The following is a 24,051-nucleotide window of genomic DNA, read 5'->3' on the forward strand; positions in this document are numbered from 1 at the left end:
GCAGGGGATCGATATAGCCAGATACTATGTTAAGTCCTGTGTTCAGTCACCTACCTGGGCAACTGGGACAGTACACAACAATGCTGGCGGTAGTGGAACACAGAGGTAACGTCTTCCTCCTGCCCAGGTGGGCTAGCTCCTCCTCAGCTGAGGATTTGAGCTGAGATTTGCTTTGTGTGTCCAAATGCAAATAAAAAAGTACACAAAGCAGCACCAGGAGTGATATCTGTTGGTGTTTCAGTGCTTTTCCATGTACGGTAAGTTCATGATTTTCTCATGACTATAATAAATACTTGGAGGAAACTAAGTATGTCTCTAAATTCTGCACTACATGCGTTGGTGCAATCAGTAGAAAAGGTGATCCAGAAATAAGCATGAATAAAGACATTTCAATAGTATGAATAGCCATGTAACTCAATCTGTAAGGGCTTAAATAAAGGGCACAATTTACACAAAGGTTCAACTTGAGGCAAACGAGAAAGTGAGGAATATAGAAAACTATAATGACAGGAAATTGATACAGCACATTACATTTACTAAATACTATCTTAATCTTTTTGCCCAATGTAAGTTAAATTGCAGCACTAAACAAGGAATAAATTAAACTGCCAAGCCACAAGGATTAAAAAAAATAACTTCCATAAAATTTCCCTTCGCAGCTCTTTCTGTGTATGTGTAGCTGATCCTGATTTACACTTGGACTGTAAACTCTTTAGAGTAGACACTGTCAACTTTTTGTTCCTAAAAAGGAGACATGTAAAGATTTAACATTAAACTAATTTTATTAATCTAAATAAAAAGAGATAAGGCCAATACTGAAAATACTTTCCTTAATAATTTCTTTCATATAGCATGATGTCATTTAACCCCCATATATTGGGATATTTTCAAGCAGTTATTGATTAAGCTTATGTCATCTTTTCGGCATTTGAATTTCTTATAGGATTCTTGAATTAAAGAGCACTTTGCCATAACTTGCCTTTGTGTTGGCATGCTTAAAACATGAGTGATTACAGAACACATGACTGACTAATTCTGAATGATGGTAATAAGGAAACTTCTCCTCCTCTTCTAAATTCACTGATAATTTTTTCTTTCTTCTCCCTCTCCCTTTCTTTCAAAGTATGAGGTTTGCTGCAATACAGAGAAATCATGATTGATTACAAAAGAGCCTCTACAAAACATTCCGTCTAAGCTGTGTTTTGCTACTAAAAGGGTGAACTGTGTAATTGTAGCAGCAAGGTATGCCTAGCGTTAAAAACGGCGCAGCCTTAGAGGAAAGCTGGCTATCTTGGACTTGTGAGGTGGGGTTTTGATAGCAGGGGAGGGGCTACAGGCATGACTCCTGTGAGAGGCTGCTAGAAGCTTCCCCAGCTCCAAGTCGAACCCACCTCTGGCCAAGGCCATGTCAATCAAGCATCTCTGTGATAACCATATTTAAGAAAGGAGAGAAGAAGCTGGTGGGTGGGACGTACAGCTAAGAGAGGTGGGAGGCACAGACCCTGCCCCAGACCCTCACAGGCAGCTGCCTATGGCAGAGGCCACCAACGTTCATTGGGCCGGTTGCACCCAGTGAGGCTGCAGGGGAGAGAGGAGTGGGATGTGAGAGAACCAACTCTGCAGACACCAAAGTCAGTGAAGATGGAGTGGTAGGAGGTGTGCCAGAGCTGAGATTCCCCTGCAGCCGGGGTGAGACAGCAGATTGTACCCTTGAAGCCCATGGAGGTTAACAGTGGAGCAGAGATTCACTCACAGCCCACGGAGGACCCCACGCCAGAGCAGGTGGCTGCACCTGAAGAAGGCCATAGCTCTGTGGGAAGCTCACACTGGAACAATCTGTTCCTCAAGGACTGCACTCCGTCGGAGGGACCCGCGCTGGAACAGTTTGTGAAGAACTGCAGTCCATGGGAAGGACTCACGTCAGAGAAGTTCGTGGAGAACTGTCTCCTGTGGGAGAGACCCCATGCTGGAGCAGAGGAAGAGTGTGAGGAGCCCTGCCCCTCAGGAGGAAAGAGTGGCAGAAAAAACACGTAACAAACTGATTGCAACCCCCATTCTCCATCCTCCTACATCGCTGTTGGGGAGGAGGTAGAAAAATCAGGAGCAAAGTTGAGTTCAGGAGGAAGGGAGGGCTGGGGGAATAGTGATTTTTAAGATTTGGTTTTATTCCTAATTTTCCTACTCTGGTTTGATTGTTAAAAAATTAAACTGATTTTTTCCAAGTCAAGTCTGTTTTGCCTGTGACCATAACTGGTGAGTGATCCCTCCCTGTCCTTGTCTTGAACCATGAGCCAGCGGGGAGGATTGAGTGAGTGGCCGCTGCTTAGTCACCACTGGACCTAAACCACAACAGTGGCTGATGGCTCTTGCAGAGCGTGGGACTCTCCGCTGTGTTGGTGCAGGAACACTTGGGACTCTCCCCTGTGTCGGTGCAGGAACGCTGCCACTGCATCAAGCAACCGACAGCAGGGCTTTCAGGCATGGAGACTGCCAGTTAATCCAAATCCCAAACTGGTGTAGAAAGGAATTATGAGACTATCAAGACTGACTCCAGAGTATCCTGAAACATTATACCCGTCTCAGCCCTGTCCCATTGCAAGAGCTCTGGGGAGAGACTGCATGTGAACTATTAACATATTTCCTCCCATCGCATGCAGTAGATACGCTGAGGCTCTAAGGTGTAGGAAGATTTCAGTCAGTGGCTTATAAAGCCAGGAGAACCAGGCATTTGTCTTAAAGCAACCTTGAGCACTGGCCATTTCTCGGGCTGGCTGCAGTTGGCGGGCACTTTGCAATTCTGCAGGAGTACTGCGTTGCCCTGAGTTCCACCTCTGACATTTCCCTGGCCCTTTCCTGCCTATGTGAAAGGCAGAAGGTATGGCATAAAACCAATTACGCAGTCTTTGCTTCATCCAGGATTCCCATCCAGCTCATTTTTTTCCCCCTTAGCGCGTGCAGCTCAGTAGCATAATGAAGTTTACACAAGAATATTTTAATTTTTTGAAAATTAATGATGCTAATGTGACAATCTAACATGGATTTGGAATAAGCAGTTCAAATTGGCATATTTCAATGACTAAATTGAAACAATTTGAAAGAGAAAAATACTTAAGATGAAAGAAAGATTAAGGAATACTAAAGGAGGAAAATAAATGAGAGCAACACCCACATTTGAAAGCTAGAGTGTAGAGGCAGTGTCTTTAAAATACATTTCCTTTTAAAAATACTGAACGAAACCTCCAAAATATAATAATTAAAAGTGCAAATTGTTTGTAAAGGAACTCACTCTAAGTAGTGTAAAACCTTTCATGGAAAGGATTACTTTCATTCCAAGATAAAACTCTTTCTTTTCCTTCTACGATACAGCAAGTCTTCCCAACGGTAGACATTCTCAAAAACAGTTATCCCCTATTCCCTCCTCAAATCTTCCCAACAAGGTTTCACCCTGGTTCCAGAATTCACCTAATAATTTGTTTCTGGCTTAAAAGATATTACCTGGGATAGCTGTACCTGCCAGTCTACCCTTTGTTTTGTTCACCCAATTATGAAAGTTGATGGGAACAAAGACTGTAATTTGTGTAAATAGATTCCCCCTCCTCCTCCTCTGTCTTTGCAGCAAGTCACTGAACAACTTGAAAACGCATAAAATAAAATCCCCCAAGGACTAAAACTCCACTACACCAAAATTCTCACTATTTACTACAGAAGAAAGAGAATGCATTCTGTTAGTGGTGGCACCTCTGCTGGCAAAGTTTCATTTATAGTAAATCAAGAAACTTTTAAAGTAAACCAGAATAAAAGAACATTATTAATTACCAAGACTGAAAAAAATGGTCTATATAAAAATGTGACACTATTTGCTATTTAACCAATTGTTTTCTTTACTAAGGAGAAAATATGAAGACACACTCCACTCTAAGCAACAGTTGTTATAACTCTAACTACCCTAAAATAACAACACTAATCTCAATATATATCTGTGTAAGGATGGTCAGAACAAAGAATTTTAAACAGATAGGCTTAGATACAAAGTATCAGGTCAAATTTGGATTATTTCCTTTTTCTTTTTTCCTCCCTGAAGTAGATAGTGTGTTCCTTTCTGAATTCCTCAAGAATACCATTCTATCAGCACTGAGGAGTGCCATCAGTATAAGTAATAATGACGCTCTAAATTAAAGAATAGATCAAAAATATATTTCTGTAGTTGCCCACCTTGCTTAGTATAGGGAAATATTTCATGCTACCACTACTTGCTTGTACGACATTGCACAGATTTTATAGGACAGCAGAGAAAGACACCTTAAAAAACATTCAGAAAGCAGAAGGCATGACCCTCAAAAGGGTCAGGGGAATCCTGGCAGGGGGGTCTGAACTAGATGATCTTTAAGGTCCTTTCCAGCCCAAACCATCCCATGATTCTATGAAAAGCCTGTTTTCCCCACAATTAAGACAAAGTAAAGCCTGTTTTTCCAACAAATAAAGTAAAACTAAGTACTCCATAAGAATATGAATGAAAAAAAAATCTCTTCTGCGATAACTATAGTAAGCATAACATCCTTTGCAGAAAGCACTGAAAGAATTTTGGAGTACACATAGAGCACTAAAGGAAAAGTGGAGCTGCATAGCAGATATTTTAGAAATCTTGAGTTACTGCAGCCAACATATTTTCAGGGAAGAGCTTTGTTTTGTAATCTAAATCATAATCATAACCACAGAAAGCAAATAGTCACTTCTTAGCAAGATAAAAATTGGACTTTAGCAGCAGCACAGGTAAGAAGATAGTTTAATAAATTAGATAGTGCAAAACTATAGAGTGTTTTGTAAATAATGATCAATATTTAAAAATCAATGCTCTTGCAAGTTGGAGCCAATGCAAAAGGGCTAGCACCAGGGTAAGATGATCCAGCTGATGTATTTTGGATCTGCTGAAATAAATCCCTTTACAGGAGCATTTGCAGGATGACTAAGTTAAAAGAGCACTGCAACAGCCAGGTCTGGCTAAGGGAACGCCTCCTCCTACTGTCAATACTTCAAACTGATAAAGAGCTGACCAAGTGCAATCAGTGTTGTGATGAATAAAAGAAAGCTTGGGACCATTAACATTAATGGGACTTGTGTGGCTAAATGCTCATATATTGTACTGAAAATTTACTCGATCGACCAAGAGATTTATTTTTCTTGCTTATGCTTCCCCTTTTCCCTGCACACTCTATATGATCGGTTTAAAAATATTTGCAACATAATATAAACATCTAAAATAACTTCATATGACTAATATCCCATGAGTCTCGTGGGGAAAAAAAAAAAAAAAAAAACAGAATTAGAGCTCACTCTGGCTACCTGTAAGACTTGAGAAAATAGAAATGCCAGTTTTATAAACACAGAAAAAATTGGCGGATCTAATATCTTCAGGCAGAGTGCCTTAGCCCTGGGGCACAACGACAAAGACTCTAGCGCCTGCCATCTACAATGTGTATTAGGGAATGGTTAATAAACTGGTACCCTATGAGAGCTGGATGAACTTTTACAGGAAGACAGAAATTCAGATCAGCAAGTACAGTCCCAAGTCCTATAGTACTATATATATATGTACACACAGGATAGGACCTGGTTCAATAGTTCTAATTTGAAACATGGCAGCCTGTTTTTCTTACCATCAATATTAAATACCTATCGTACACCCAGTGCCGTACCAAAACCAGATGACAGCTTTTATCTCAACCCCCTCCTGCAATCTGAAAAATACCTTGTGGTACAATAAGGGGCCAAGGGAGCATTTTCAAGTTTAGAGTTGTTCAGGAGAACATGTTGTTTCATATTGGTATTTATAGCATAAATTGGTGAAATGAAATAATATTTTGCCCATACAGCTATTTAATACAAAAAGTTTTAAGAAAGAATCTGATATAAGATTTATAGCTCTGTGAAACACCAGTGTGAAGTTAGTGCTATAAGAAAAATATTTAAAGCTTATATACTGTCTTTTAGCTTCAGTAGAGTACTCCCAAAGAAAGTGGAAGAGTACAGAGATGTTGAGCAGGACAAGAAATTCTCCTGATGGGGAAAGAGACCTCTGTCTGGCAGGTTCCCCTGCCACTAAAACCTTAGCAGCAGTACAACAGACAAGTAAATATCCTTTATGACTTCAAGGCTTATCATAATTTCAAGGAATTTAATAACTTTTTCTTCCAAAGAGCAGAAATTAACCGTATAATTTTATCCAATATAAGATTATAATTTCCCATGTTGAGTCATTTCGATTTTTGTTTCTTAGCCATGTTGGCAGATGAGGATTCTATTTGCTTTAGTACCTATATTGTTTTAAAATCAAATGCTATATTGGAATATGCTTCTACTATAGGCATTTAGAGATAAAAAAATTCACACATGCATGTATCTGCCACTCCACTCTAAACTCCTGCAGCCCTGAAACAAGATCATGGTAAGACTTAAGGTAAAATACTTAAGCCTGCTGATCAGTCTCAGCCTTTACATACCATCTCATTTAGCCTTTGACCAATAGACTCAAAAAAATATTGTGCATGACTGAACAAGGCTGGGATTAAGCTAACAGCAGTACTGCATGCTTGCACAATCAAACCTATTAGCAATATGAAAGAAGAATAAATATAGAATACTGACTGACAGAAGAATTCCAAAATTACAACAAATGGGTTGTAAACCCAAAATAGCACAAATATGAAATGAAAGAACAAAATGCCTTTTCGATAAGCAAAGAATGAACAAATTATTTCAAAATAACTGTTTCATAGGTCTTACAGGTAATGAAATCACAAAACATGGAGAGACTGGGAATAATGTTGCTGTGCTTATCAGTCAGTTCTACTGCATCATCAACTTCCTCATAAACACAGTTCAAAACACCAAATTCCAGTCATTTCAGCACAGGCTGGCAGAGACAGTAGCATACAAAAGCCTGCCTCCTTCCACCTACTACTAGCTAGGAGATTATGTCGCCACTTCTCAGGCAGGCACCTGGTCATAACAACTCACACCTTCACGACCTTAAAGCAAGAACAAGATGCAATATTTTAACTCACACTAAAAAAAATAAAAAAAAAAAATCCAGAGTGCAGTAGCTTTATTTACACAGTGCCAAGAGCACATCATCCCATTTGCTCTGCTCACTACACGGACTCTCCATAGAGTATTAGGTCAAATGTAAGGTCCCAGTATTAATCTTCATGGCCATCCATGGAAGTGGTTCAAAATATCTCAAGAGTGCCCTTCTCATTATGTTGGTGACCTCTCTGAGCAACTGCTGTTAGTTTCAAGGCTCACCAGAGCAAGACAGAACTCCCTTTGCAAGAAGGATAGGGGCCCTGGAACTCATTAGAAGAGCAGATCGAAATGATCACAAATTTCACAGCTTTCCAAAGACAATTTAAACCCATATCTACTCAGGCTTTCCAAAGTCATACATTAAAACAAAATGGCAGGGGGCGGGGGGGAAGGAAGGTGAGGGCGGTGCTGGGCACAGCAGAGAAAAACATGTCCAGAGAAGAATGTTATAAAAGAGGTAAAAAAGAAGTAGGTGCACGAGGAGTAAGGAAAAATATGAGAACTAATTAGTTGTGAGTACAACTATACTTTGGAAGATACTCAGGTACCACCTACAAACTATGATAAAGGTCCAGTATTTCAATTACTATTCTTATCTAGTACATTGATATGAACATTGGTTAAAGAAAAAAAAGCATAAAATGTATGTGCAAAAAGTGCATCTTGGTTAAAAAATAGTAAGAATAAAAATTTCAGATCTATTTCCACTCTCAAACGTGTGGTTGAAACGAAAGGTTGAGACTCTGAATTCACAGTATAAAACAGACTTAAAAAAAAAAAATAACACCACAAAAAAATCCCAATGAACTAAATCATCCTTCCAAAAATGCCCAGTATAGGTAGCAGATTTAAAAAATTAAGAAAAGTCAAGCTTCCCCCACTAATTAAAACTGATCCTAAAAGGACCATCTGCTTGATATTAAAAAAAAATCAGGTTGCCAACCCAAAACTAATCATAAATTAAAAAATTGCATGTATTGTATGAAACAATCTCTCTCTCTCAATTGTATGTTTCCAATTTCTAATGAAGATTATGAAGTGGAATTTTACGGATTTCCAAACTTTTTTTACTTCGCTTGCAACATCTTGATAAAATTCTAAATTCTGCATATTTTAAAATCAAATAACCGTAGTAACATCCAATATAGTTAAGGCCAGCCTAGATAGCAATTGTTGGTGATTACCAGATCAAAGGCCTTACTTAAATCAATAAAGATAGCTCCTGTACATTGATTACCATCCAACACTATAAAAATATAATTGCTTACCTTGAGAGGAGCAGTACAAGTGAAATGAAAAGGTCATAATAGGTCAATAATTATTTAAATTAAACTTACATCTTCCTTCATTCAATGGACCAACTCTAGGACACACAGAAATGGTGGTGATTTACCAGTTTAAAGAGACATATTAACATGTCAGCAAAGGGCTTAGCAGTAATTGGGTCAGCAATTTTAAGAAGTCAAGGTTCTAGGTTGTCAGCTTCTCCATTTATGCTCCCAATTAATCTTAGGGTATTATAGATCTTAAGTCAGTAAGCACAGATCTAAGTACATTCAATCAAATCTCATTTTGGGTATATACAAAGATATAGTTATTTTTCAAGATTTTTCTACAATACGGTATGTCATTCTGTAGAATGTTCTTAAATTAAAAAAGTCATGCAACAATTCACTGTTGATCTCAACGAATACTCCAGTAATTTAGTATATGCCATTTCTGTCACCATATTAAATGGTCCTTGTACCAGAAAAACATTACTTAGTAGGTTTGCTTTTTCATTCTAATAGTTATGCTAACAGTTGCTTTCTGAATTCTCAGTTGCTACACTGAACTGTTATTTAAGGTTACAATTTTGTCCATCTACGTTTTCTTTAGGGATCTTTTACCAAGTCCAGTGCATTTCATGGAAAGTATGAATAGCTTGAGGAAAAGATAGGAGCACTGGAAAAGTAGCGTGTAATCCCATCTCATCCTGGGGATGTATCTTGAAAAAATAATTTGGTTTAAAAGTATTTGTTTTCACAGTTGAAAAAAAACCAGCATTGTATAGCCCAAAAACCAAGGCGATTACACTTGACAAGTCAAAATAACAAACTACCCATAACCAGTATCTAATCAAACATATGTTATACACTTCAGTTCAATTTTTTAAAAATATACACTTACTGAGGAAAAACACTAGCAAACATGCGAGAAAGCATATAATTCTAGTCTCAGAAGCATTGTGTGCTGCTACCTGAGCATTCCATCCTATGGCAAAGCTTTCTATAATCTTTGGAAACTCTGTACATTCATAACTATCAAAGATTTAGTAAATCAAAATTCTGCAACTTCAACACACTTTTTCAGTCAGCATTTATTAAACATCACTAACACTAGATGCAGAAAATACTTCCTTCCCAAGGTCTGCAAATTGGAATGGCAGCAGCACTTACTGCTAAATTCACCTTCCGGGTCCTTAACACCATCATTGCATAGGACTTTTCTAAAGTATTCTCTCTTAAGAAAAAGAAAATAAAATCTTTTACAACCATATTTGCTTCATGGCAAATACTTTTTCATTATTACTTTGAAGAAGTAATTTAAATCACTCTTTTATACACTTTTACGCAAAAGTGGTTTGGTTCGTTCTTTCCATGGATCAGAGATATGAATTTGTTACAGTGCGGATATCCTGAGATAAAAAAGATGGAAGTTTAAATTTATCAATGTCAGGAAATAGCTCTTTGCAGGATGGTTAGCCAGAGGATTGTAGCAAAATTCTCAAAGTAAAATTACACTCGCATGGAGACTTTGCATCTTAGAAACGTAGGAGCTAAGAAGGCTCTTTCACAAAATTGGTCCTGGCCACCAAATTCTGATGGTGGGCTAGATGCTAGAAAGGAAGGCTGAGAGTCTTTTTCTCGGCCTCTTAATTTTCTACCTCTTGGTGCCTAGCAATATAAAGAAAAAGATGACAGTGCTTTGAAGAACATAGAAGGAAGACGATCAAGGACATCGTAATGGTTGAACTAGAAGGAAAAAAGAAGCAGGGGGGGGAGGACGGAGCAAGAAACATCATGGATAGCATGAAAACAGGAAAAAGATGAAAAAGCAAATGAAATGGGGGGGGGGAAGAGGAAATGAAATAGAAAAACAGGAGAACTATAAACGTTAGTAAAAACTCTCCTTATAAATCCAGTTGAAAAAATACATTGCCAGTAAACATGGAATACGGTGGAAAAGAATGCACTCTACCCTTCACATACATTTGATCATCTAGTGCAGCAGTCAGTGTCTCTAATAGTTCCGATCAAAAAGAGATTTCATGAATATTAACGATTTTTACCCATTGACATCTGTATTAGTCAGCAATGTGCCACATGATGGATACGTTTGGGATTCTCCTATGACATTGGGATTTTTTTTTTAATTAGAATTCATAATAACTATTCAGGCCACATTAGGTCTTTAAAAGTAAACTCTCAAAATTTAGAAAACACAAACCCAAAATTGTCTCAAAAATTAATGCATACACAAACAGAGGATGAATAATGATATAGTCTACAATTATACAAACACACATTTCCCATAAGATATCTGCCTCAAGGATTTTATGACGTTCAGCAACTAAAACAGAATTCATGTAGCAAATAAGGATTTTGTGCACAGAAGCCTGTCTTATTTGATGTAGTGCTCTGTGGATGTTTAATGAAAGAGGAAGGGGAGTATGAAAAGTGAACGGACAGTTTCATAGTTAGTGCAGTTCAATGTCACTCTGGAGAAATCTGTTCCCACCTCTGCCACAAAGTTCTTCAGCGATTTATCTCACATTACATAAGTCAAACTTTTCAGAGTTATTCACTTGTTGTGCACTCTTCATTTTCTTAAGTGCTTGCATTTAAACACCCCATGGAGATCTGTGGAAGTGTTAAGTGTTCCTAATCAAACAGGGGTCGGTGGAGACTCTACTTTAAACTACTCTGAAAACTCAGGTTCTACCTATGTTAAACTGAGCACTCAAAATTAGCTTTCAGTCCTCTTTTTTCTTTTCCCAAAGTCCCCATTCATAAAACAAAACTAACAATCTAGGTGTTGTAAAGGTGAATATCAATGATTACAAAGTACTCAGATACTCCAGTGAAAATAGTACAGGAAAAAAAAAAAAAAAATCTGCATTTACTTAGGAATTAGATACGTACAGTAAGAGAGGCATCAAGTCATATACGGAACAGTATTAATTTTTAAAAGGTAACAGCTGGTCCATACCACATACAAAACCTACGGATAAGCTAGTTTTTAATCAATCGATTATATGCCATTATAACACATAAAAATAACAAGGTTGAATTAAGTTCATGCTGCTTATTTTAGCTATGTTTCTTAAATTCTAGGCGCTTGATTTTACAATCTTAATTTTTCCCATATGTACTAGCGCAGACAGCCTTTTTTTCTCCAAATTAACCACAGTCTAATCCTGAGAGATAGTTTTGTCATAATGGAATTATTCAGTCTATGATCTGATTGATTTTAGACCTTAAATACTGAATCTTAACACACGTAAATTTTTAATCCTTTAATTTCTCTGTTCTGCCAGTAATTGATAAGGACAGTCGTACTTAGACAAGGTCTTAATTTAATCGCCCTGAAAATCAATTAGAAGGTGAAAAGCTTCCTTATATTATTATTATGAAAATTTCCTGATCAAATTCACAATGCAATCATAATCAATGTATGAGACTCTTCACACTCTTTCAGTCAATACATAATTCAGTAGTTACATCTTCACCATTTAAAAACACAATATGGGAAGGAATTTGTATGTTAAAAGCAAGCATAATTTAAAGTCTCAGTATTAGTCAAACGCAATGTCTCCCTCAAGTCATTGGATTAAATAACCCTTTATAGAAATAATCTAAATAAGGGCCAAACATGAGCCAGAAGGCATTAATTTCATGTATCTCACCAGCTAATATAGAACTCAACCTCTCTGCTTCATCCTTGCTGAAAACTCTCCATAGAATCCAAGAATTAGGAGGAACAGATAACATCCTTCCTGTGCTTGTTCATAAACTGCTCCTCAAAATAAATAAATAAATAATCTAATACCCACAAAGAGCTTGTCAAGCTGCATCCCTTCACATCACTGAGTATCCTCCTGTAAATTCATGTCCTTTTGTCCATATACAGGAACTTTTCTCAAGAGGGTTAAAAAGCAGGCTTTTCTTCAATGAAATGGCACTTTAAAGGGTGAGGAAAAAAGTGGACAAGATTTATGTACCATTTGGAATTAAAGAACAACTTTGAAGAGAGAGGCCGCATCAAAAATAAACAGAATTCCTGCCATCCTGCCTTGGACTAGCCGATATTTTCCAAGCAGATGCAGTATAACTGCACCACTGAAAACACAAGAGGATTCAGCATGATTAGTCTAGACGAAAATCTTGACCAAGAGCCATTGTTACTGCCTTCTGGCTCTAGCACAAACATTTGACATTTATTAAAGTCAAAGCTACAGGAATATTCCTTTTTGGCTATAATTTCTCATCAAATACCTCCATTTAAAACTCCCTTTAAAACTACTTTGGGATACAAGTTCAATTATGCTAGTACACAAGAATCCTACAAAAATCTGAAATACAGAAGTACTGGTGTGGAAGACCCACAATTGCACTAGCAAGGAAAAAACATTGGGAATAGTCAGTTTCCTTTCACCTATCTTTGTGCTATCAGGTATTTGAGCCTGAGAGTTTCCAGAAGCATTCATACATTCACTCTAAAAGATGAACATCCCTTGAACTACCATTTTCTATGCCCAAACCTGCTTCAAGTTCTTCCTTTGACCTGTATCATTTCAGTCCTTGCTTTAACTATATAGTCATAGTCAAATGAAACGAGCCTCCATTTAACACATAGTACATGGATCTCTCGTGTAAAACTTCTAAGAGATGCTCGACACCTTCCCCTCTCCTTTTATCTTCTTTTGTATTAAACAAACTTCATGCATTTGTGCAGTTTCTACATTCCAGTTTGTTCTTTACGTTTATTTTCAGCAACTTTTATTTCCCTATATCTCCCTCGCAACAAGTCCCTCCATCTCGCACCTTTTTTTAACAGCATGCAAGCACAAAAGGAATCCCAGAAGATGTCATGCCTGAAGCAAAACACAGCGCTTCCGTAACTGTTTATTTTCAGAGACATATATGGGGGCACCCACTACCCTTGCTGCACACAGAAGAGGCAAAGAGAACAGTAAGTCTCCTTGAACTCTCTCCTCCCCTTCTTTGCCCTTGTAAACACAAAATATAATCCCACCTTTGGCTTCTCCAGTGAGCTGAAGAAATACACAAGAACTCCATTCTTAATGAAAAAAAGGCCAGACTAGATACTAAAACAAAAAAACATTTTTTTCACAGACACTCTCGTTAAATTCAATGAGTATTCTTTGTGCAGATTCCTATACAGAGTTCCTACATCAAATCCTATCAGTGTTTTGTTTGGAGACAAGCAAGAAAAAGAAACACCAAATATATAGGTTTTCTTTACTGGTGGAAATTAATCTTGTATAAAATAGATTGGTACATAAGTGGTTACACTCTCATATTAGTTTATAAAAAATTCAAACTCAGTAGGGAGTAGCTACTTTTATTACCCTTGACTAAACATGTGTGCTTTGAAATAATTGACAAAAACCTTTTCTTCTGCTAATTCTTACGTTTGTCACCTACGGAGAGAATGCCCACTATGTTTCAAAATACTGAATCATGTTTGCACAAAATTAACAGAAGCACAACTAGAGTTGTAACAAAAGGAGACGAACTGCTGTTTTACACAGTACAGGTCGTGAGGTATATTTATTATAATCAGAAGACTCAATTCTGTAACTTGTTTTATACAAGTCGACAGTTGAAACTAAGTATGATCTAGTTTGGGAAAGGGCTTTTACACTAGCAGCTTGATATAACAATAGGAAATTACTGCTTTTACAACTTCCAAAGTGGGGACTACCGAAAAATTTGTTTTTAACCATGCAGTGCAGAATGTCACACGACACTAGCAAAAATGTTGTTTGACACTAAAGTCAAGAAATTGCAAAACAATTGCAATTGAATGCCAAAGCTTGTGCTGCATAGTTGATCTGTTGAACTGCAAGAGGTAAATATGAGAAATTATACAGAAGGTGAGAATCTTTTTCCTTTTTTCTGCCCTGTAGTGGCTACAATAAATCGTTTCTACAATAAAAAAGACAGAAAAAGCATATACTTGATGCTGGTAAAAAGTATGTCTATGCCTAACAAAACCAGCTCCTCTTAGTGAAAATATTACCCCTGTAACACTGGCAAGGTCAGCATCAGCTTGGCTTATTTGCTGCCTAAGTCCCTGTTGTGCATCTTCGAAAATGTTTTAAGTTGTTTTGTTCATAAAGCAGCACAGTTCACTTTGTTGTGCTGGATCACTCCTTTTTCTCTATACTCAGCCCCTCTCTTGCTCCCTATCTTTAGGCTTCTTGGGATTCAGAAGGAAGGAAGAAAGGAATATGTTTTTCAAGATGAAACTGTGAATTCATTTTAAGTACTAGGACAAAATTCTATCTAAAATGTCTGTGCAAACAGTTCTCAGGCAGAAAAAAGGATAGTTCCCATTCTTACTGAAGCCAGCCACTTGATGGTTATATAGAAGATCTTTACCTTTCTTTCACAGAAGATGAAGACGTGGGTTTAAATTGTTCTCTTGTGAAGACAAGAGGAAAAAATGTAAGATGTTGGCATGAAAATTAAAATAATTTCTAAGGAGAAGTTCTGTGGCAACAACCAAGGCAGAAAGGATGCAACAAAATAAGAGCTGTCTAAGAGCTCTTCAGTGTATGATTCAATAAAAAAGTGTGAAAAATGAGTGGCACTATCAAAAGTTTCCTGAGATATAAAGTGTGTTCTCCAAGTCAGCTAAACAAACATGTCCTCCTCCTTTCTTGGTATTAGAATGCTTGGTGTAAGAATTCCTTTTTTAACATTTTTTCCATAAGAAAATCTTATTTACCTTCTTCAGCTCAATGTAATGAAATAAAAAAAGATCTTAAAAAGCTATGTAAGGAAAAAACGCCAGCAGAGAGACAAAGAATCCAGAAAGCCAAGCTAAGCAAAAGGTCAGATTTCTCTCCTTCTTTTCGTGTTTTTAGGGTAAGGCTGAAGCAGATAGATTTAATAGCATTTGCTGTAAAGTAGTGTCTGTAGACTAGGGAAACTACAGACTGGTCAGCCTAACCTTTGTCCCCAGGGACTCTATGTAGGAGGTCACATTCAGATGCATAAAGGACAAGAAGATGATTTGGAACAGTCAACATGGATATATTACAGGCAAATTGTGCCAAACCAACCTGATTGCCTTCTATGATGAAAGGACTGGCTCAGCAGCCAAAGGGTGCAACGAGTGTTATGTACCTTGGTTTCAACATGGTTTCCCATAGGATCCTTGCCATCAGGCTGAAGAATTAGATGGACCACTGGTGGACTATAAAAGTAGGTAAAAAAATTGCTGAAGAGCAGGACTCAAAGGCTTGTAACAAGTGGCACAAGGCCCAGTAGGCAGCATTTAAAAGGGACTGGTACTGGGACCAATTCTGTTTAACAATTTTATTCATTAACATGAATCCCGGGCCATGGGATGAAGGGTACTATCAAAACGTTTGAGGCAATAAAATATGGATACACTGCAACTCACAGGATTCTTGACAGGCTGGAGAAAAGGGCTGATGAGAACCTTGTGAAATTCAACAAAGGCAAATGCAAGTCCCACAAAGCAGCTTTGGATACTCTGGCATTAAAAAAAAAAAAAAAAAAAAAAAAAAGATTTTGGCACACTGGAACAAATCCAGTGGAAGGGCACCAAGACAGATAATCAGAGGGCCAAAGTACATGAAGTATAAGAAGTGGTCAAGAGAACAAGGTTTGTTCAGCCTTAAGAATGGAAGGCTAGAGGAGATGATCTTGCCTTCTTCAATTGCCTCATGGAAGGATATAAAGAAGATGAAGACACACTTTCTTGGAGCTATATAGTGACAGAATTAGAGGCAATGGGCACAAGTTCAAAAATGGAATGTTCTGTATAAGGGGAAAAAAATTACCAAAAGGCTGGTCAGATTGGAAACTGGAACAGACTTCCCAGAGAGGTTGTGGAAACATCGTTGGAAATATACTTGACTACATATAGAGATAAAACTCAACTAGATAAAGACCTAAGCAGGTCTAGATGGTCTCACTATAAGCAGGAGGTAAGATCAGATGACTTCTCTTCCAACCTAAATTATTCCATTATTCTATGATTTAGTGATTAAAACTCATTTTTAGCCAACTCAAACCTTATCAGTAGTCATAAAAAAGAATGCCTGGAACATATCTAGAGGAGAGAAAATAAAATAGAAGCAAAACTTCTCCAACTCATGCAACCTTTCCTTTTTACAGAAAATTGTAAATCAGACCTGTATCTATGCAAAGTTCCTGGCAAGCGGGGTGGGGGGAGCTCTTTCCTTCTAAGAGTTATTTGGTGAAATGAACATCTTTCCCAGTTTCATTGGGTTAATCTCAGTTTATAACTGGATATATGTTGGGAAAACATTCTTAGGGGTCACAGAATCAACCCACTTACTCCAAAGCAGAATCAATTTTACTTAGGTTATTCCTGATAAAGGCTCGTCCAACTGTTCTTTAAAATCTGCAGTGTCAGAGCTTTCATTTTTTTCCTACAATGTATTCCTTTGCCTAACTAGCCTGTCTTGTAGAAAAAAAAATTTCTTGTGAGAAGACAACCTACCTTGCTACGTTTTAAGCTGCTTATGAGCCCTTTGCTCCTTTACTCACAGTAGACATGGATAAAAGTTCCTTCTCTTCTTCTAAAGAATATAAAAATGTGTGGTTTAAGACCATCATCATGTCTCCTTTTAGTCTTCATTTTTCTAAACAAACCCATTTCCTTCAGCCTTTTCTCTTACGTTATTTTTAGACCTCCAATCATGTTCATTTTCTTGGTCTTCAGTCATAATGCATTCCATAAACTTCATTTGGGATGGTGGAAAAGGTCTGTTTATTTTGCTCCATATACTAATGAAGATATCTGAGTCTTCTATTAACTATGAAATGTTTGCTCAAGATTGTATCAAGTGGAATTTGTTTTACATTACTGCAAAGAAAGTTCACTGTGATGAAGAGCTACAGAGAGATCAAACATTCAATGACCACAGCCATTCTCAGCACTTCTGCTCAGAACAAATGTAAACGACACTTGTGCAGTGTTCCATGGCAAACTCATTAAGAAACGTCATTACTGGAAAGAGTCTCTACTCTGAGAAATGTGTGTGTATCTGAGTCAGAATTTGGCAGTAAAAACACTAGCACAGATATATTTTTAAATACACGTTTTTAAGACCACTTCATGACACTAAAAATGTCATTGTAAAAAAGCTCTGCTTGTAATGCTGAATATATGAACATCTTACCTCATACAGTTATTTCCTAATTATTACAGAGCTGAATTTGCATCATGTAGAGGTTGGCAAAGAATACATATTCCAGGCAAGACTCCCTTCTTTTTAAGTGTAGTATCCTACTTCAGAAAACTTGGATTCAAAGCAAGGCAAAATACAAAAGTTTCTTCAGAGTGGACTGCATTTTGATCAATATTACATGAATAATTTTCTTTTCATACAAGTAGCATTCAAGAGAAATCGTGTTAAAATAACAAAAATGAATTCAACTGTTTTTAAAATACCATAGTCACAAAGAATATTTCATCCACCTGAAAAAATTCTTTTATCACTAACTAAAGACTTCTCATATGGATATGTAATTATAACTCCTGACATCAAGCTCAAATTGTATTTTAAGGAACACAAAGTATGCTTGGATGATTTGTTTTGCTCCATTCATAGAAAGAATACGTATATTATTTACAAAACCCACCACAATGCCACAGAACTGTCAATTTACATCCAACGTTATATTTGAAAAGTACTGTCATTTTGAGAGGTAGGGAGGAATGTAACTGATCACACAGCTGTCTTGCTACTCTGATTTCCTTCTTTGTAGCAATCAAGTCACTCTCTACACAGTGAGAAGTTCTTACATACCCCTACTGATACAATGAGCTTTTCATGGAGCCCAACTATCTCCATAGAATGGAGTCCAAGGAGCTCTCTCGTTCACTCATGTGTCCAATTGATTGCAATTTCTATGCTTTCTAATTATAATCTCCCCTATCTCGTCAGCTCAGCCACGGACTTTCTGTCTTGCAATGGATCAATCAGAGGAAAGAATTTAAAAAATGATTTGTGTAATCCATGACTGTACTTTAGACAACTAAATTCTGGTCCTGAAACTCCTAGCTCAGATGTCATTATATCTCAGAGACATTCAGAGTTCAATTTTCAACCAGTTACTCTTTGGGCCGAGAAGTTCCTTTTCAAAAGAACTTGGTGTTTTGGTATCTGTTTGCTCAATAAAATCTGGAAATCAAAGCACACTTTGTCCATCCTTAGGAGCTTAATTCAGTATATTTGCTCCAGAAAAAACTATTGCACAGCTTTTTGACAGAATTTTCTACAAAGTTAAAACAGTGGCACTGTTCCTCTATGAAGGTATAGTATCCACCAATATAATCAATAGGGTGCATATGTGCTTTCCCAGGGACTCATGTTTTCAAAGAAAAATGTGATCCCCTACTCTCTGTAAAGCATAAAGGCAAAGTTGCCTGCCCTCAAGAGATACTTATGAGTTATAAACCCAGAACAGAAGGTAGAACCTCAAATTAGAATCAAACTTGGTTCTAAGCAGGGCTCATTTACACAGGTCGAAGTTCATACTTTAATTTTTATTCCATCCATGTAGGTACCTCAAAGTCCTGACTCTCAATCAAAAAGCAAAACGGAATTGAGGAAAAATTCTTATAATAAATATATCTGTTAGCTAAAATATACATACACACTGTCACGGTTTAGGCTGCTCCAGCAACTAAACTCCACACAGCTGCTTGCTCACTGTCCCCCACCCCCCAGGGATGAGGAAGGGAATTAAAGGAGAAAAGGGAAAGAGACCCGTGGGTTGAGATAAGAACAATTTCATACTACTACTACTACTACTACTATATGAATATATACATACATGTACAATGATAAATACATACAAACAAGTGATGTACAGTGTAATTGCTCATCACCCCTTGACCGAGGCCCGTCTCATCCCGGACTAATGATCCCGAAACAGGTAAGTCGCGACACAGCAATTCCGGAGCAGTGAGAGGCCCGAAAATAGACAGCAAGACACAGAGAGCACTCCGAGAGTGTGAAAGTGAGAGTCTCTGAAGAGCAAAAGCCCTTCTTTCCAGCTGTCCCTCACTTTTATACTGGGCATGACACTGCATGATACGGAATACTTATTGGCCAGTTTGGCCCTCAATCCTAAATCTAAGCACAAATCATAAGGAGAGTCGTGGACCCTCTGTCCCGGCAATGCTCCCCCCTATCCTGTTGTGCTCCTGCACACTGGCAAGAGCACGGCAGCTGAAAAGTCCTTGAGACCTCAGTGCCAACTATAAACATCAGTGTGCTGTCCGCGTTCTTCTCAGAGCAAGTCTCAGACTGAAACCAAAACACGGAGCTCTTCTGGCTGTTAGAAAGAACTAACTCTGTCCCAGTGAAACCAGGACACACACACATCTCAGCAGTTGAGTATGCTGTTTTCCATGGATTTAATTCAATGATCTCAAAGCATCTCACTGTAAAAGCCTTGGTACACCTCTGTTAGAAATACATGAAGACTCTAACTTTCCTGCAGAGCAAACTATTCTAGAACTCTTGTTAGCAGTGAAAGCCAGGTTAATAGGACATCATGCTCATTACCTTCATCCTTAGGCTTTTCTTGGACCTAGCCATTAGACTCAGTCATTAAAAGGATAATACAAGTATAATTTTAATTTAAAAGATATTCAAACACTCAGGTTTTTTACAGTTCTTTGAACTCCAAGCTTGCCTGTCTACACCCTACATAAAATAGACAATACCTGCCTGGACTACTAAAGAACCACAATAGTGCTCCTGCAGCATTCTGACTCCAGACCAGCAACCACATCACACAGGCTGTAATGATAAAGCAAAATACATGAAATAACTAATTTGTAAAACTTTCTAGTCATTTCTAGAGGACTTTTTATGTATAAACTCCTGCATTAAGTAACATCTGAACCTCAGCTCCCCATTTATAAAACCAGAATGATAGTGCTTTGCTGTCTCATGGGGAAGATACAAAGATAACACCTGAATAGTCCAATTTTCAGAGTGATAGGAGACAGATGAATTCCTTAGCTAAAACAAGAATGCTAGCAGTTCCTTTGCCTGGTGGTATTTTGATAGATATAATGAATGTTTTTGTAGCTAAAAACTTCAAAGGGATACAAGTACTAAAAATCAAGTCTGCATCTTTTGGGAAATTATATTACAGATGCCTAAAACACTTCTTCACAGTTTGAAGAGCTGAGAAGCTGCACATGGACAGTTCTGGCAGAAGTAATCTTTTTCTTTACCTGACTTTCTTCTCACATAATAGGTATTTCAGAGCACATCTTCCTGTGCAGCTGGAGGCTTTGTTACAGACAGAAAGATGCTGCTTACTGTAACCAGTGTTCACTGCCTTTTTCTTTCTTTTCTAAAGATGAATTTGGAAAATTTCCCAGATAATACATCTGCCCCTATTACTTGCACCTTGGAGTATAAGACCAGTCAGGGTGGTAGTGAGTTCAACTGCATTTATTAGCAATGAATAAACTGATCCATCTTTTTCTGGATTAGCGGTGGGTGATCCCACACACACTAAGAAGTATCTGTCTGCTGACCGACATATACAAGCTGGCACACTTTTGTGTCAAAAATGTACACAGCTGCATGCACACTAAAGCTGTTCCATCTATAAAGCACAATTGCCAACTGCTTGTCTTCAGAGACGGGTAACAAGAGGGTCTCAACAACAAAACAAGTGCAAAGTACAATCAAATAATATTTTTCATTCCCCTAAAAGTCTGTCTTTTTAAACTTTCTTAGATTTGCTATCATTTTCCCTTCATCATGTTTTCGAAGAAAGACTGATGATCTACTTAGAAAAATCCAGATTGCTATTTCTCAAAAACTTTGAGTTGTCAAGTGCCTGAATTACACATTTGTAGGAACCAAACAGGCTGATTTAACCCAATTGTCAATCATTACCAGCAGATATCTGGACAAATTACCTAGTGTATTTTGGTTCTTGCTCATCTTCAGATACTCACACTAATAGCTGATCAAATAGAAAGATCACAATCCAAAGCAATAACAAATGACATTTATCTACACGCCATTATCAGCCATCAGGCATCCATATGAAAGGAACTTTATTTTAACATCATCTCCCAGCTTGTCTGTCCAAACTCTCTCAGATCACCTCAGCCATCTCAATAAACCTTATTCAGGGCCTCAGTTTCAGCTTGTGGAACATAACCAAACCCCAGACTGAATCGCCGCTCGGGTAGACGAGCGTTGGGCTTGTCTGGTTGCAAACAGACAGGCATGTTAACAACCCCAGTAGTGCAACACCCTCTTCTCCAACACTCTGAGACTTCTGATGAGAAGAAGGAAATTCAGCGATACTCATAATTCTTTACCTGTCTGATTAATCTACTTAACTATACCGCAATGATGGGGCTGACTAGAGCTTCAGTGAGAAAATCTGCAGCTCTCAATGCCTTTGGTGTTTAGATCATCACAACTGATGACAGAAGAAATACATCAAAGGTTTTTGTACTAAATGTATGGTAAAGGGTGCAAACTCTGATGTCAGGAAAATCAGCAATTTCAATGAGAAAAGAAGCCCAACAGCTGTTCCTACAGATTCCTGCACAGAGACAGGTTTTGCAAGTCAACATGGTGTCAATATTTAACTAACACATTATCACTTATTATTATTTGACTATGAGTTAAGTAAGCACCTATGAAGAATAAAAAAAAAGGAAGAGATCTTAAATTTTTATTTTTTTTTAATCAGATCACTGGGTGATCACAGATAGACAAGAAGGTTTGTTTGGTTTTTTTTTAACAAAAACTCAATTTGCACACACACATACTTGCAAGCACCAAGATGTCCGTGCTCACATATTCTTGCCAGAATTAGCTGTGGTGACCCAGAAGACAAGGGATGTCAGCTACTCAGTCCTCTTCAAATCTCCAGCATTCTTTTGGGTGTCACCAATGCTGCGTGTTTTTTGCAGCCCTTGTCTGTCTTAACAAACAGGGCTCAGTACCAGGTTAAGTTGTACCACACTGTGATGTGGTCTTCGCAGTATCAGCATATCATCTAACACTTGCTCTCACTGATACCTAGATTCCTTTTTGATTTCCCCTTGCTGCTATCAGGCTTATGATTTGATATACAGACACACCTTTTCAAAATTTGTTTTTAAACCTTCAGCTATGCCATTTCTTCATGCACACCAATGTAATATTTCACTTACAGACCTCTACTATGTCTCAAACATGCAACGAGGTTCATCTAGATATTTTCCCAAAAAACATATTGTCTATATCTTAGCTTATCCAAGAAGTGAAGACATCAGCAAATGACAAGAATCACAGAACACAGGACAATTGGTCTACTTCAATCTGAAAAACACCAAGTTCCCAAAAAAATAACTAATAAAAACAGAGAAGATAATACCCAGTGGTATTGAGTCAAATACGCAACGTTCACCATCACGTATATCTCTATGTCCAAAGGCAAGGCAGTAAAAATCCCACATGTCCAATAGCATTTCCCACAGGCTTTTTATGTGAGAATCGAAATAGCCCATACATCACTAACAATCACATTATGCTCATAAATTAAAAACTACAGATTTTACCATGAAAATTTTATAAAAGTTGATAATAAATGGTAAAACAAATGCAGGGTACAATTGATACATTTTGTAAGTCATTTAAACTCATTTACCTGTAAAGAAAGTATTGGTGGGGAGAGTGGAACTAGCGAATCTGTAATATCCATTTCCTGGGAAACGGATCCCTTTCATTACTTCTGTACTCAGTGTAGCTAAAGATGAATCCATCCTTTCCACCTGGTAGATGGGAGAAGGCCCATTAAGTTCTTCAGGTTCATTCCAATTTATCTTTATCGTTGTGCTGTTTATTCCTTCAACACGAGGGGCACTAAGTTTTCTTGGAGCTGTGCATAAAAAAAAAAAAAAATTATCTAAGTATCATAGTCCGTGATATTTGGGAAGTTATTTATTGCACTTAGTTTTTGCAAAACATGCTGCTTCAGTTTCTGATCATCTTAAGAATAAACTCAGATATCCATAAAAGCTATAATTAGGGGGGGTGGGAAACAACAAACAATAGAGAACCACCAGCCCAAAACAATCTTTACGGGAATTTTCTTTCAATTCCACAAGAAATATCTTATTTGCTTATTCAGGTTTTGGACAAATGTCTCTAGCATTATATGCAAAAATTATTTATTTTTCATAAAGAACTTGAATCTCAACGTCTTCATGAACGTATTCTTTCCTTCATTATCCTCTCATGCCATACTTACTGTAAGCACGCATCTGTACGACTTTCAGCATTGGATTTGAGTGAAAGACCAAAGAAGAATCAGAACAGAGTTAATTAACTCTCGTTACATCTCAGCAGTATGGTACATGACAACGCGAGTCTTTCATCACTGAACTTTTTCTTGTCAACAGGAGCAGAAGAGCTATCCGTCCACACTAACAAAGGCCCATCAGGTTGTTTTCCTCATAGTGCACACACAAGATATTAGCATACCTTCAGATGCGAACAGCATACTCAGTTCAAGAAACTGATCCTCTGTAACTTTTCTCCACCAACAATGGTGCACAGTAAGACTCCACACAAGATTGTTTCCACAAAAGTATCAGCATAAGATAATTTTATATTACAATGATATCATTAAAACC

General features: G+C 37.6%; 1 protein-coding gene across 1 annotated transcript in view; it reads right to left on the bottom strand.

Annotated features, from left to right (window-relative positions):
* Positions 1 to 24,051, bottom strand: part of USH2A (usherin) — a 397,560-nt gene that overhangs the window by 267,552 nt on the left and 105,957 nt on the right. The window contains exon 20 of the mRNA XM_086629442.1: positions 23,064 to 23,294. Within this exon, the coding sequence (XP_086485568.1) occupies positions 23,064 to 23,294 (231 nt within the window). The remainder of the gene's footprint in view (positions 1 to 23,063; positions 23,295 to 24,051) is intronic.

The sequence above is a fragment of the Tauraco erythrolophus genome, chromosome 2 (assembly GCF_009769465.1).
Source record: "Tauraco erythrolophus isolate bTauEry1 chromosome 2, bTauEry1.pri, whole genome shotgun sequence".
NCBI classification, from domain to species: Eukaryota; Metazoa; Chordata; class Aves; order Musophagiformes; family Musophagidae; genus Tauraco; species Tauraco erythrolophus.